Source organism: Manduca sexta, chromosome 23, assembly GCF_014839805.1.
Source record: "Manduca sexta isolate Smith_Timp_Sample1 chromosome 23, JHU_Msex_v1.0, whole genome shotgun sequence".
Taxonomy (NCBI): Eukaryota; Metazoa; Arthropoda; class Insecta; order Lepidoptera; family Sphingidae; genus Manduca; species Manduca sexta.
Genome location: NC_051137.1, coordinates 3,612,067 through 3,628,106, shown reverse-complemented (window position 1 = coordinate 3,628,106; position 16,040 = coordinate 3,612,067). Strand labels below are relative to the sequence as shown.

General features: G+C 34.2%; 2 protein-coding genes across 7 annotated transcripts in view; one reads left to right on the top strand and one right to left on the bottom strand.

Moving 5' to 3' along the window:
* LOC115448112 (calcium/calmodulin-dependent 3',5'-cyclic nucleotide phosphodiesterase 1) overlaps nucleotides 1-16,040 on the bottom strand; it is a 302,717-nt gene that overhangs the window by 150,588 nt on the left and 136,089 nt on the right. The window lies entirely within an intron of this gene.
* LOC115451595 (maltase A1) lies at nucleotides 7,384-15,294 on the top strand. 4 transcript variants are annotated; one of them, XM_030179951.2, is made up of 10 exons: nucleotides 7,384-7,606; nucleotides 7,876-8,055; nucleotides 8,146-8,351; nucleotides 8,439-8,564; nucleotides 8,812-9,264; nucleotides 9,345-9,452; nucleotides 9,613-9,763; nucleotides 13,481-13,676; nucleotides 14,435-14,572; nucleotides 15,129-15,294. In XM_030179951.2, the coding sequence occupies exons 1-10, from the start codon at nucleotides 7,444-7,446 to the stop codon at nucleotides 15,193-15,195; spliced, it is 1,788 nt and encodes a 595-aa protein (XP_030035811.1). In that variant the 5' UTR covers nucleotides 7,384-7,443; the 3' UTR covers nucleotides 15,196-15,294. The 4 variants fall into 4 exon arrangements, with proteins under 4 accessions (XP_030035811.1, XP_037297693.1, XP_030035813.1 ...); XM_037441796.1 differs by having other exon boundaries at nucleotides 8,212-8,351; nucleotides 15,129-15,265; XM_030179953.2 differs by having other exon boundaries at nucleotides 8,203-8,351; nucleotides 15,129-15,265.

Below are 16,040 nucleotides of genomic sequence, written 5' to 3'. Positions count from 1 at the left end.
TCACCAGGTCGTCGGTTCATCTCTTGGGGGGCCTGCCTTTCTTCGTTTACTTCTAACAAACATCTACACATCCAAAAAATCACTAATTGGCATTTATATAAGCAAGATAGTGAAATTATTCAAAAGAAATTTCCATTGAAATAAACATTATGATTAAAACTTTGAATTTTAGTTTAGAAGATATAGCTTGAGATTAATTAAAAAGTTGTTAACTGCGATTGACTTTGCCGTTGATTTGTTAATTAATTTGCTGAGAAACACAGGTTCAAAGTAAAGACAATTAGCGAGGAATAACTGCGCATTGGTTCAGTCTAGTCGGAACGACCTAGTTCGAAAGAGTTACTGACTTGCAGAAACAACTAACAAGTTTCAAACTAATATTGCTCTTTGTTGCATACAATATATCATAATATAATATGTTGACCAGTGTTTATAGAGTAATTGAGATATTCGACCAGAAACTCTTCGGCGTATCTAACAAATAAATATAGAGTATATATAAATGTTTTTGTACTAAAAGCTAGCAAATGAGTACTAGAGTCTTCGCGGTATTTTATATCTACCGAAGAACCATGATGGTTAGGGCTACTTCATTAAGTTGTCGATCCTTCAACTATAGAAATATTCAACATAATAGTCCTTGATAAGATCTCTCCCGCCGGCACACATCGATGCCAAAGTTTTCTTGTTGCGAATTTCAAATCGCGTTCATTTATATTGTAGTTATTTGCTAGTTGTATGATATATTCTATATCCGCCAGATAGCGACCTCCATACACAAGGTGTCAAAACCCACCATAATAGTCCACGTAAGTGTGTCGCGTTCCGGGATCAGCCTGCGTATATCCGGTTCCAACAGGCCGGCATAATTGTATCGACTGTCGAGGAGTAATCATCGTTAATCGACATTCTATTAAACCCACCTCCATTTACCAACCGGTGCAGAGAGATAACTTTGCCCTGCCGTATAAAAATATATTGTGTAAACATATAAATATTTAAAATTTGCCTCACATCAATTCCCTACATGGTAATAAATTTATCTTTGTAAACACATTTCATTGTCTATATTATTTTATTATTATACGGGGTTCATGCTCTAAAATCAAATTCTTATTTTACAAATAAAATGATTGATCAGCAAAAATTCCAATGGTGAACACCTCTTGTTTAGATGTAATTTTTTTGTATGCACAAAGGATGCATGCCTTTTTGTAGTCGCTTTGAATATCAAAGCATCGATGAACAATCAAACACTATTAGTGACTTACCTTTATTGTCAGAGAAAAAAATACAAACGAGTGCAACTCGAAATGAAATGAAAAATTCTGAAATTGTAATAACGTAGTTATTAAATTCATCATCTCAGCCACAGGAAGTCCACTGCTGAACATAGGCCTCCCCCAAGGATCTCCACGTCGACCTGTTGGAAGCGGCCTGCATCCAGCGACTTCCTGCGACCTTAGCCAGGTCGTCCGTCCATCTTGTAGGCGGGCGTCCTACCTTTCGTTTGCCTGTACGTGGCCTCCACTCTAGAACCTTTCGACCCCAACGGTCAACGCTCGAAGAACCGATGACCGTTATTAAATTATAATAATATAATATCAGCTCTGTATTATATACTGTCCTACTACTTGGCACGGGCCTTCTCTACTAATGAGAGGGATAAGGCCTTAGTCCACCACGCTTGCCTAGTGCGAATTGGTAGATTTCACACACCCTCAAAATTCCTAGACAACTTCTCAAGTATACAAGATTCCTTATGATTTGATGAAATTTAATATTAAAATTAAATTTTTTTTTCGGATTTTAATGTCTAACATTCGCGTAAACATAACAAATCATTATGAAATTGAATATACTAAAAATAGCCAATATCGTAACCATCGAATGATGCAATTATAATAAAATTTTGTCTAGCATATGTTTTTATACTAATACCAGCTTTTGGTATCGATTTGTCTCAGTTGTAACTATAGTCTATTGTAATATTTCAAATATGAATAACTGCTTTATTTTTCAATCAATTTTGATGCTGATTTCACAGAAGTATTTATTTATCATATTCACATATAAAATAATAAAGTAAATCAAATATAGGACAAAACGCTATTGAAATTGGCATACGGAATACCATTCTACGCTAAATACACGAAGATAATGTAACACAACCGCGATACGAGTTTACACTGTTATACAGAATAAGGCCTCTGGTAAGCTCAATTACTTTACTGAAACTTGATAGCAGAAGTTAGACGTGCGAAAACTTAGTTTCAGAATACAACAGACTGTTTTGATGATGTAACACGAGTTAATATGATAATTTTTATCAGCACCAGATATGTCAGAGATATGAAAGGAGAGGTTTATTTTGTACTGGAAAAATATCTCGATATCATGCATTTTTATAGAATAGTTGATTTGAAAACATTGAGTTGATCCACGTCTTTATTATATAGTATCTAGTTATCAAATCTAGTCATTGTGAGAGTTATTTACTCTTATTTCTATACATATCATCAAGATTTAGACACGACGTGTACAAATGGACAAACTTCTGTGATATTTTATTTATCCTGAGCTATGATTCTAATGTTTTGTTTATAAATACGCTGTGTTTTGATGAGCGTTTCATTAAATATTATTCGTATTGCACGTGAAGCTGTAGACGATCTTTAATTATTTAGTAATTAATTGTATTTTTTAAATGTACTAATAGCCTAGATAGGTGTGGAACAGACTGCCATGACGAATATCTGTAGGTTCAGAACCAGAACACACTGCTGGCTTTTCTGAAATTATGTGTAAATTATTCTTTATGAATTATCGCTTGCTTTAATAGCGAAGCATAACATCGTAGGGAATCATTGCATACCTGAGAAGTTTTCTATAGGAATTTTAAATGTGTCTACCAATCCGCACTAGGCCAGCGTGGTGGACTAAGGGCTAATCCCTCTCCGTCTCAAAAGAATTTCATGCCTGTCATTGAAATAAGATATAATAATACATGGCTGATATTATATTTAAATCTATTAAGAATAAATCTAGATTTTTGCTGTTCGAAGTGGTTCCTTGACGACCCTTTTATCCCAGTTAATAACAATATTGTCAATGAATACAATACATTTTATACGTTACATTTTTCTGCAAAAGTGACAAAACATCAAGTAACAACAACATCTTGTTATCAAGATTCGATATCAGCATTCCCTTGTGGTGACGTTATCTGACAGATTTTATTGACATTGACATCTTGCAAGGCTCCTGTAGATTTATTTCCTACTTCTGGAATTTTTCATGACATGAATCATTTTCTATGTTAACGCGAATGTTAGATATTAAAATTAAACTTGTTTTCGGATTTAATCGCGGTTTTAATATTGTAGTTCAAGACTTTCCTTGGTGTCCCTCTGACTTTCCGTGGTCACGGAGTGGACACCACCAAGACCACGCAGGCAAGGTGACACCGAAGGCTGCAAAATCTTCGAAACAACGGAAGAAAACTAATATATTAAAACCGCGATAAAATCAGAAACATAGTTTAATTTGAATGACATGAATCATTAGCGTGACGGTTTCGAATGATTTTGGTGTAGGACGAATCTATCGCCTACATAAGTCTGTGGGGGCGACTATTTGATTTTTGATGTAAGTACTTGGTTTGAAGAATAGTGATGTCAACGAAGATCGTACGAGGTTCAATACCTAATATTTCAGGATGACGAGCTTAGTATAACGCATTACGCACACACATCACGCATTTATCCTCGAAGGGGTGTGCCTGTGTGAGCCTATCGCCATATCGGGTGTAAATTCCTTACTCTAGGCTGATATTTAGCAGAAAAACCCAAATATCACTTTTCCCGATCCGAGATTCGAACCCAGGACTTCAGAGCACTGCCGTACCGCGCATGCAGTACAACTACGCAACCGAGGCAGACGCGTTACGCATTACTTTGTTAATTAAAGTTGGTAGACACTTCAGTTATTAACTGGCTGACGTTTCTCTTACAGAGACTTATGACCCAGCCTCGTCAATGTATCTCTGGCAAAATTCGAATTTAACTCTTGGTCTCTCGTGGCTCGCCGGCGAGCCAAGACAGCTACATGACATTTGCGTGTGTCACGGGATTATAACCTTATATACTACATAATAAGGTTATTTTTCCGTCACACGCGTAGCTGTTTGACAAGTCATGACGGGTTAAAGGGATTTATGCAACGAAAATGCATTATCCAATTAAAAAAAAAAACTATACTTACTAATACATAAAGATGAAGTTTTTTTTTTGTTTGAACTACTAAACCGATTTTGATTTTCATACACTAATAGGAAGCTACTTTACTCCTGAGCTGTAACCTTCTTTTTAACCTGGTAATAGATTTATCTCAGAAAACCTTTTTCGCTTGGCGGAGCAGCAGGCAAGAGTTAGTCATATAGCATTTCTCCGTTACTAATAAGTAATAGTTCCTCAAGAATATTTTAATAGACACGTTTCAACCTTATAATAATAATAAGCCTCTTTATTTCCACGACAATACATTGGCAAGACATTCAAAAGGTATGCAAGTTAAAAAGAAAGGATAATGAATTAACTGATTAAACATTGGCAAAACTGTGAGACTTAATACTTTGTTACATAGTATGTCGTGGCTCTTTTCGGGTAAAGACCTCCTCCAATTGCCTCCATTTACTTCTTTCTTTCTAGCCTAGTTGGGTGTGGAACGGACTGCCAAGACGAATGTCGGCAGGTACAAATCCCAAGGGCACACACCTCTGACTTTTCTAAAAGCATGTTTGTATTCTTTGTGAATTTATCGTTCGCTTTAACGGTGAAGGAAAACATCGTGAGGAAACCTGCACATCTGAGAAATTCTCTATAGGAATTTCGAAGGTGTGTGAAGTCTACCAATCCGCACTAGGCCAGCGTGGTGGACTAAGGCCTAATCCCTCTCAGTTGTAGAGGAGGCCCGTGCTCAACAGTGGGCAAGTATATAATACAGGGCTGATATTATTATTATATTATTACTTCTATCTTTCGCGACCTCCATCCAGTCTCTTCCCGCTAATTTTACTATTTCTTCGTTCCAGCGAACTCCGAGTTTCACCTTTACATGATAAATATACAAACTTATAAATAATTTTCTTTATATTCAATAGAACGTAAGAACACTTAATGCAAATGATAGTTGGGTCTATACTTATTTATCCATAAACCAGTTATAATTAATGTCCATTTGTTGGAACTAAAGGTATTCATTTTCACTACACGTATTTTAATATAAATACAATAGTCTATGACAAGATTGCAAACGATCGCGTTATGTTTATGATATCACTAACTTATGCTCGCGGCTTCGCCCGCGCGAATGACTATTCCGGGATATATTTTTTTTCGACTTACTTGATATGTATCGTTACATTATGACCAAATTACATAAAATCATTATAAATTGTAGTCTATGTGTTATTCTGATGTATAACGAATATTACTGTAAAGTTTCATCCAAATCCGTTTCGTAGTTTTTTCGTCAAATGGGAACAAAACATACCTCTATACATCCATCCTCACAAACTTTTGCATTTATAATATTAGTAGGACAAGATACGCACCTCCTTTGTCTATGCACTCGCATTAGACTACGACCTAAATCTTCCACAATATGTGAAGAGTGCTGAGACGTATGTAGGGTGCGCTGTCATAGAGGAAAATAGACAGGGATGGCGTTTATCGCTTCGTGAGATTTACATCGATTGGTTATAAAGAATTGTTACATTGTATAGCCAGCTACATAAACTGAATAAATTTTAAAATTTCAAACATGTGTCAGACCAATTTTTATATTTTCAAATGCCACACAATTAAATTTAAAACGTAAAAGCAAGTTTTATACAGTGAAAAATAGTTGTTTATTTTAAGGAAATCATATATAAGTCCACGGCAAAGTGCCTCCACTGCACCTGATGGTAAGTGGAGTGGGGTCCAGTAGAATGTCGACTGACGAGAGATGATTACTCCTTGGCGACACAATTATGCCGGCCTGTTGAAACCTTATATTCACAGGCTGAAGTATATATTTTAAATTTATGTACTAAATCATATCTTATAAAATAAAAATATTACCAGAAATATATATAACATTAATTAAAATTTTGGAACTTAACAAAATAAACATATAAAGAATTCATAAACTTTCATTTCACTAGTGCTAATCCTTCAAGTGTAGTTAATAGCGAGCCAGTAGTTGGCATGCTCATTAAACCCTACAAGCCACGAAGCTATTACTTGAACCGTATGAAAGACAGACGAAAAAAATTGTTTCCTTTACGCGTCCGAGCAAATTGAGTGCTTCCATTTCTCTTTCGCGGTTTATCGTGACGCTGTAATGATCTCGCTTTATCTTATATCTGAATTGTCAGTGGCTGAGAGGTTTGATCTTAGAACGTGAAAATCTGAAGTACACTTTTACTACCTTGATATCGGGAGTTGAATATCAAATTATTAGCTTAGCTAAACTTACCATAATGATTTCTTATGTTTACATGAATGTTAGATGATTTTATTCCGGTTATTTATATTATTATTGTCTGCCGATATTTTGAAGAGATTGAAGCCTTCGTGGTCCGCCCTTTGACTCATGTATGTAATGGTAAGTTTTAAATAAAACTAAAATAATATTATTTCAAACTTACTATTACATAAAATTATATATTCTGACTGTCTGTTATCGAATTCTGAAGATAATACACTCTTGAATGCCATTAAAAATATATTGCTTATAAAAGATCTCTAGTAAAAGCAAAACGAACTTGATTTAACCCATTAGGCATCTACAAGGTGGAATTGATCATTCAATACTTCAACATTTTTTATCACACTCCTAAAGGTCAATAAACGTAATGGCCCATTTTATATATTCGTGGCCGAGTTTATTGTTCAGTGCCAACATTCTCCCATTTTATAGGCTTACATTAGGCCCTTATAAGAACAGGTCACTTTAATCGCATAGTTTATGACGAAATAGCACAATACATATTTTACGACTAAGCGCGTATTGCATGTGGGGTGCCGATTAACAATGGGAAATGTAATTTGTTGTACATATTAGTTATCAGTTATGGAGAAATTTCTTTTAAAATAGAAGGTTATTCAAGTACCTTAGAATATGCATAGGATCACGCCTATATCAGGGGTAGGCAGAGGTGTAACTCGCCCACATTATGCCAGCTATGTCCCGTATACTTCAGATGATATTACTACCTATTTTTTTTTTAAATTTCAAGTATCTTGTGTATCTCATCCCCCCATACAAATTGTTATCAAAACACTCAAAATATCTCATCTCGATAATACATTGTACAACGTTGTTTATATAAATGATACTGATAATGTTGACAATCATTCAGTTTTGAACATTGAAGTTTTTAACAATTCTAAAAATATGAAGGCAGTGTTCCTACTGCCTTTGTTTTTATTAGCATGCAGTGGTTTTATTGCTAAAAATAATGACAGGGAATTAGATTGGTGGGAAACTACTATATTCTATCAAATATATCCGAGATCTTTCGCTGACAGTGATGGTGATGGAATTGGTGATCTAAATGGTACGTAATCTTGTTGATGTTTTTGATCAGAAATTTCCTAGAGATACCAAAAAGCTTTGGTGTACTTATCTTTGCTTTTATGTTTAAATTTAAGTATAGAAAAATCCTTCTCACATGATTTCATTAACTAATTACCCGCAAAAGAAGTGAATATGTATTCGTCTACAAATAAATATTTTATTGTAACGAAAATAAGTAAATAAACACTGAACGGACTAATTTCACTACAAATGTGTTTAACTTGATTTACTTTATTTATGGGCTTATAGGAATAACTTCAAAACTAGAGTATATCAAAGACTTAGGTGTCGGTGCGATATGGCTTTCTCCGATGTTCCAGTCACCGATGTACGATTTCGGATACGATATATCGGATTTCTACGCTGTTCACGATGAGTACGGAACAATGGAAGACTTTGACGCCCTTATTGCGAGAGCTGACGAATTAGGTAAGCTAATTTTACTTTTAATACTGAATAAATGTCAGAAAAATCCGTTCTTATAAGTTATCGTCAATAACTTCAAACCATAGCTTTTAGTTGTTACAAAAATATATAAACGCGTACAAACATCTTTTATGCTAACTGGAATAAAAGTGGTGTTAGATCTTGTACCAAACCATACATCAAACGAAAGCGTCTGGTTCCAAGAAGCACTCAACGGCAACGAAAAATATTACAACTATTTCGTATGGGAGGACGGGATTATTGACGAAGATGGAAATAGGCGGCCACCAAATAATTGGGTAAGTTGTTTACGAGTGAAGATCTAATGGAGAGCATGACGACGCTTTTTCAACATTTTTGTGAGCGTAGATTTTGTGTCGTTTTAGCTAAGTCATTTTCGCGGGAGCGCTTGGGAGTATCGGGAGGAGATCGGGAAGTATTATTTGCACCAATTTGTCGTCGGCCAGCCTGATTTGAACTATCGCAATCCTGAAGTTGTGGAGGAAATGAATGTAGGTATACATTTATAGATCTATTTTTCAGTTATGATAATAAAAATTAGGGGTACAGAACTTTATAAAATTTAACTTAACCTAACTAATAACTAATCAGACTTTTTATAAAACATTCTTGACTTCAAACCCTTTTTTAGCAATAGATATTATAAAACTAAGATAATTAACATAATTACTTTTCTATCGTGAAAACGTTTTTAAAAAAGTGTTAAGGAAATTAATATATTTAGAGTTTTTATTTTAGAACATCATCCGCTTTTGGCTCGGCAAAGGTGTTGCAGGATTCAGAGTGGATGCTGTAAATTGTCTTTTTGAAGTTGATAAGGAACTATTTGGTGGAGTCTACCCTGATGAGCCTCCATCAGGCAGAATTGATGTAGATCCTGGTTCACATGATTCTCTTTCCCACATTTACACTAAAGATCAGAACGAAACCTACTATATGGTGTACCAGTGGCGTGATGTTTTTGATGAATTTAAATCTGATGGTTTCACAAGAGTCATGATGACTGAAGTGTATGCGTCAATCCAAGATGTTGTAAGGTATTTCGGGGAAGGACATATAGAAGGAGCTCAAATGCCATTCAACTTCGATTTGATCACTGATGTGGATGCATCTTCTTCTGCTGCCGATATCAAACGAGCTGTAGACAAATTCCTAACTTATAAGCCTGTAGATAAAGACGCTAATTGGGTGGTAAGTGATAATCTAATGAAAGAACCTTTGTATATTTTTGTTATTAAGAAACCTAAAAAAAAAAAATGCGATCCTTACAGGTTGGTAATCATGATAACAGCCGAATGGCAACCAGATACGGATCGGCTTTGGTGGATGGAATTAACATGTTAGTGCTGTTACTGCCTGGAGTAGCGGTTACTTATATGGTAATATATTTTTGTTAGAAAATATTTAAAAATGTATTCCTCTCAGTAGTAGAGGAGGCCCGTGCTCAGCAGTGGGCAAGTATATAATACAGGGCTGATATTATTTACATTTAAAAGTGTATCTAAATTAAATGGATTGATAGCATGATTGCGATTTTAGGGAGAAGAAATAGGATTAGTAGATGGCTACGTCAGCTGGGAAGATACAGTAGATCCTGCTGGATGTAACACTAACGATCCCATCAACTATGTCCAATCCTCAAGGGACCCAGAGAGAACACCCTTCCAATGGAATGCTGAAAAGAATGCAGGTTAGAAATCCTATTCATAATCATGTTAATTTAAATACTATATTAACGCTAAAAAAGTAATGTCAACATTAATGACAATTATATTTGTTCAGGTAATAGCTATGTTAATTGTAAATCTATATTATGGAATCGTAGCGCCCAGATAAATGAATCGATTTTGATTTAACTTATTCAAACAATAGTTTATTTATGATAATAATATTATTTGCCTTAATTTTTTTTATCCTAGCACCGCAAAGTAACCTCACTGTACTTGATGGTAAGCAGAGTAGCAGTGGCGAAGCGTCCATACAAGCCGATTCCCACCGGCTTCCCTTTTAGTTTTTCGGTGATACTAAACAATATATTTAATGGGTAAATTTAAATTTAAAACATATCAGACAATGAACAATAATTATAATAGCTTAAATTATTAATTAATGATAACTTAATAATGACATCTATCGGCCATTAGCCCGATGTTTATTAAATTTAATCGATAGCGATTATTAATTAATAACATTAGATGGCGCACCTTGTATTTAGTTCCCCAGAAATTCCGTTACCAAAGTGAAATTGTGACGCCACAGGCGCAAGGTAACCCGCTGTCAAGCGGCTTAATGTTGTAGCATGTTTTTTAATATAGATGGCAGCACTTTCTATGACTTTCTATCGCCCGAAATTAATAATGTATCTACTATCCAAGACTGAAACCTATCTTAGATTGCCGACTATCTTTCGATTGGTCTCCTATCAGCATGCCAATATCTTAACTCGCCTATCCTTGCTTGCCTTCAACGATAGATCGCTGGCAATCCTTTCCAGATGCGTTCCCTCCTGACCATTCCATTTTATGCAGAATATTCCATCCGTAAAATAAATACTTTTGTATTTTCCATACAAACTATTCGTTTCAATATTTGCCTAATTGGAACAATAAGACTTGGAGTAATAAAAAAATATTTTATGTATTTTAGCCCTCAAAAGAAATAATTAATAATTAGTACATGTCATATTTAAGATACAAACTTTTTAATTAGTTTCAAAATGGAACGTGAGTAATGTGGTTGCTGACATATTTTGACACTGAAGTTTAATAACATTGTTTATAATATATTAATAAATCTTTAAAGGATTTAGTTTTTAGTATGAAGTACGCAGTAAACTCGGTGCCATATAATAATAATTGGACTCTGTACACATTATCCAGTGTTATGGAACAAATTACAATTCCGTTATACATAATTGTTGCATAACTTTAACCGTTTATGCAGCGCACGCAACGGAAGCTCTCAAAAGTAATCAATTTTAGCCGATTTTGGTCCCATTGGTCATAGTGTGATGATATACATATACCCTATAATAGCCATCCTCAATAAATGGGCTATCCAACACTACAAGAATTTTTCAATCCGAACCGGAAGTTCCTGAGACCAGCGCGTTCAAAAGAACATACTCTTCAGCTTTATATAATAGTATAGATAATGTATGGATATTTTGCCTATTTCTATGTTTTAACTTTCAACTAATAAAACTATGTTAATTTGTAATTATTATATTGGATTACAAATGTAGATAAGCAATAAAATAAATAGCAGTGATTGTAAAGGTATTTTATTTTACTAAGTAAAGAAGTTATTTGTTAATGCTGTTCTTTCTCCAACATCTTGATTCTCTATATTGTTCTCATAATTAATAATATCAGCAGTTGATAATTCCACTTGGGTTGGAATTTCCTCTCGCCTGTGATTCCGACAAATATTGTGCAAAACTGCAGTTGCAATTATTATTGTGTGAACTTTAGGTAAAGATAAGCGAAATGTCAATGCAATCACAGGGAAGCGACGTTTCCATGTACCAAATGTCCTGAAAAAGATAATATAAATATTTCCTATTCCTCAGCAAAAGTTGATGGAATGGAGAAACACCATAGTTCCTGAAAAAACGATGCAATTGCCCCTTGTTTGTACCTATCTAATAGTTCGGTAGGTACGGTATTTTTTGTAAATAATGTCAAAAATTATTTACCTTGTACATAGAAGTAACACGAATATACGAGATCAGTTTAACTAACAATGATTGGCAAGCAGATTTCGAAAGCCTAATCCAAACGTGAAATCAAACTCATCCAGGGTCTGCATGTAGTTAACTCTTTTCATTACCCGTGATGAAGCGCGACTTTCAGTTTCGCTATCAGTATTGCTAGTCCCTCCAAATCACTGTCGTCACTGTCACTAGAGAATATGGATATTTCCATTGCCTTTTCGTTTCCCTTAAAATCAGTGTAAGCGATATTCAAAACATATTGAGTAAACTGAGGAATTGGTCCGATTGAAAAATGTGATTGTTTACAACAATCAAATCAAATGTCAAAACGGGTAGATAGAGTATTGGCAAGCGTAAACTGTCATTTTCATACAGAGGGTAATCTATGATCTGTAATCCGTCCTCTCAAAGATCGATTATTGTTATAGATAGCTTACTGAATCTATGGATTGGTTATTGGCATGCTTTATCCATAAAAACGAATGAATTATCAATCTTAGATGGCATACATTGGATTAGGATTGGTTATTAATTTCGGGCGTATGCCAGTGTTTGTCGAAATCGCGCGGAAGATATGGACAAAGGTAACCCGAGCTAGTTCGGCTTCACGTTAACCGACTTTGTATAGTTGTAGCTTTTTACGTCCTTCAAACGTCATAATTTATTATGCTACCAAGTTGCGGTGTTTGTAAATTGTCTTATTCATTTTATTTTTTGATAGTTCTGTGATATTTAGTTACCAGCGCTTTGTTTATTTAGAAACTACAAATAAAAGTGTATTATAATGGAAATAACTAACTACTTTGTGATCCGTTAATGTCTACCTTTACGTAAGTATATTATTAGTATGTGAATTCACATATTAGTATTTAGATGGTTAAATATTTGAAGTAGATCTGAAAGTTTTTGATTTCAGACACAAAATGTTTGTTAGAAGAAAATAAATATATTTTACTGAATTTAAAATATCACCACGTAGCAAAAATTAACGAATAACCTTTCTTGATTATTTAAATTGATAATTATATAAGTTTAACATGTAGGTGCATTTAAACTGTTGGTCTGTTTGGCGATCGTGATAACTATTTCTATAAGGAGAAATTACATTTACTTATAACTTATTTTGAAAATAAATAGATAATCATAGGTACGTAGTGTGGTTTTAATTTGAATACTTACTTTTGTTTGCTGTTATAACAAATTAATACGTAGGTACTTATATTTGTGATTAATGGAAGGAGAATTATCTACGTTTATTGTTCGATTTTATGGATGTTTCAATTATTTACGCATAATAGGTAATTTAGTAGGCATGTCAATGTTTGTCGATTTAGATTCTAGACTAATTCGTTGTCTTCGTTTTTGTTTTCCAATAAATTGCCCCTGATATTTTAACGGACGCCAATTTTTTTACACCGGGTTACCTTTTGAAAAATTTCACCCTTCGCCACTGCAGAGTAGGGTCCAATAGAATGTCGACTAACGAGAGATGATTACCCCACGACAGTCGACACAATTATACCGGTCTATTGGAACCGGATATACACAGCCTGATCCCGGAACCCAACATACTTACATGGGTCACTGTGGCGCGTTTTACCACCTTGTGTATTGTGGTCGCTATCCGGGCGGATATAAAATATATCGTACCACCAGCAAAATTTACTATAGTAACGACATTATCCTGTTTAGGATTTTCAACTGCTGACAAGACCTGGTTACCAGTGGCTGATGGATATGAAACCCTGAACGTGGAAGTACAAATGGCAGTCGAAAGGTCACACTTGAAAGTCTACCAGTTCTTAGCCAAACTACGCCAGGAGAAGGCCTTTAGATACGGTCGATATGAGTCTGTTGCTATGAATCAAGATGTGTTCGTCTTTAGAAGGTATAATTTTGAATTCTACTAAGTATTCATACATAATTTATTTTTAATAAAAGTACATTTATAACTTTAAATTAATTTATCAATAATAAATGAAGGCAAATAAATCTTCAGTTCGGGTTCATGATGTTTCGTATTAGGTTTCGACGTGAAAAAATCAAAAAGCTCATTAAACTTTGCCTTGAGATCAAATATTCTAGTAATCAGTGTAATTTAGGATTAGTCTTAACGGATTAGTTATCAGAAACTCTACAGTGATCCATATTTAAATAGTCTAATAGCTTTCAGTTTACTTTAGAATAAATTAAGTCTTTACCAATTAATTTTTGATTATCGTGTTTTGATAGTCGTAACTCGTAGCCTTACCTTTTCTACTGAAAAGGGACTCAGGCCCTCTCTACTACTGTAGAGTGGGCCTGAGTCCACGCAACCTAATAGCATAATTCAGAGCTGATATTATTATTCACTAGGTGTTGTTTGCGGCTTCGCCTACGTGAGAAGCCTTTCGTGCTACAAAAGTCTCTAACGCTATAGCAATTCATAACGCCATATGTACGATACTAATGCCATCTAGTTAAAAAAACAGATTAAAAATTACTATTACTTTCAATAGGAGGGATACCGGAATAAATAGTACGCTACATTTTAACTGTTTCTGAGTTTTTTTTATTAACAAACATCCAAACATTTTCTCAAACTTTCGCATTTTTATATTAGTAAGAAATAAAATAAGATAAGAAGTAAGATTGTTACTTTTACAGATGGTATAATAATGATACTTATATCGTCGTTTTGAATATGAGAGACAATGAACATGTCGTAGATTTGACGTATTTCGAAAATGTATCCGGCGAAGCAGCTGTTCTGGTCAGAAGCATTCAGTCGTTAAAGAACGATGGGTAAGTCACTTATAAAGAAACTAATAGCAGTTTTATAATTAACCACAGCGGCTTAGTATTGCTAGTCTCTAGGTAATAATATTTCTTCAGGATTTGAGATGTGTTTGATATGTATACAATATATTACCCTGATAACACAGAAAATAACTTATGATGAAATATAAGATTTGAATTTAGCAGAGCTTTGAAAATATGCAAATAAAACGTTTAATTATAATATAGGATTTTCGTCCACAATATTGTTAAGATCCAAATATATTTTCATATTCTAAAGAGCATGTAGAACAATAAATATTCAAACCGTTTAATTGTAAACCCAAAGAAGCTGTTAATACATTTGTGATTAGCGACGATCGTTTACCCTCAATCGGGACATCAATTTTCTTTTTGTATGGTCTAATTATCACCTGAGATTTTTTATATATAACCATATTTTCCTTATAATACCTATGATCAATTATATATATAGTGACAGCGAGGTAAATAATAACCTTTTGCTCTAGAAATAAGATTTCGTATTCAATGTAATGATTGATGATATTTTTTTCCTTTCCAGTGACGTGTTTGATGTTTCGGCACTACCAGTAGCAGGATTTGAAGGACTGGTTTTGAAATTAGTGTAAAAATTTAAATTGTATACATAAAATGCATTATATATTTGAAATGATTCGGTTAAATGACGTTAGGGTGTGAAGATTATTTAAATGATTTTGTATTGAGCTCTCTATTGTTTCATTTTATCCTTTTCCGTAACCTTGACTTAAGTTCATAGAGCATAGTTCAAATATTTCGTCTACCAATGAAGTTCCAGTTCTCGATGGTGTCCAGAATTTTGACAACGTACCATATTTAATGCATATGATTGAGGTCGAACTTATAAAAACGAGAGACTGTGATGCGTTTACACCATGTAATATGGAGCACGATAAGACTTAGTATATGGTAAATAAACACAAGATTTCTTGACTTTTCGTGATCAATTTTCAAAGAGATCTTGAAAAACATATGACTTATCATCGAGTGAGCGGTTCACTCTACTAGTCATTCATTGATAAAAAAACAGTATATAATAATTAATTGTAATTATCTCAAAATATGGCTTCATTAAAATTCATCGCAGTAAAGTTTTAGCGTAACTATTTCCATATCACTCAGGTTGAGATAGATTGCAAATTAATTCAGTTTTGTTTACTTTAAGAGAAGTCAAGCTTCTAGAATCTCTTTGTATAAGGAGTGAGCTCTTTATTGAAAACATGATATGAAAAAAGTTACAAGCATTTGCTGCCATATTCACATCTTCTTTCATAGAGATAAGCTGAGATAAACCTAGCATAGCCACTGTTTTTCAAAAGTGTCATTCTCGGTATACTGATGATAGGTCTCTCATGTGTGAGAGTCTGCCTGGGTAGTTTCCACCGCAATATCTATTTCACCGCCACCGCCAAGCAGCAGTGTGTTGTCACTGTTG

Coding starts and splice junctions, on each gene's coding strand:
- LOC115451595 (XM_030179951.2), top strand. CDS start 7,444: ATGAAGGCAGTGTTCCTACTGCCTTTGTTTTTATTAGCATGCAGTGGT. Junction 9,265..9,344: donor ATAAAGACGCTAATTGGGTG/GTAAGTGATAAT, acceptor CGATCCTTACAG/GTTGGTAATCATGATAACAG. Junction 9,453..9,612: donor GAGTAGCGGTTACTTATATG/GTAATATATTTT, acceptor TTGCGATTTTAG/GGAGAAGAAATAGGATTAGT.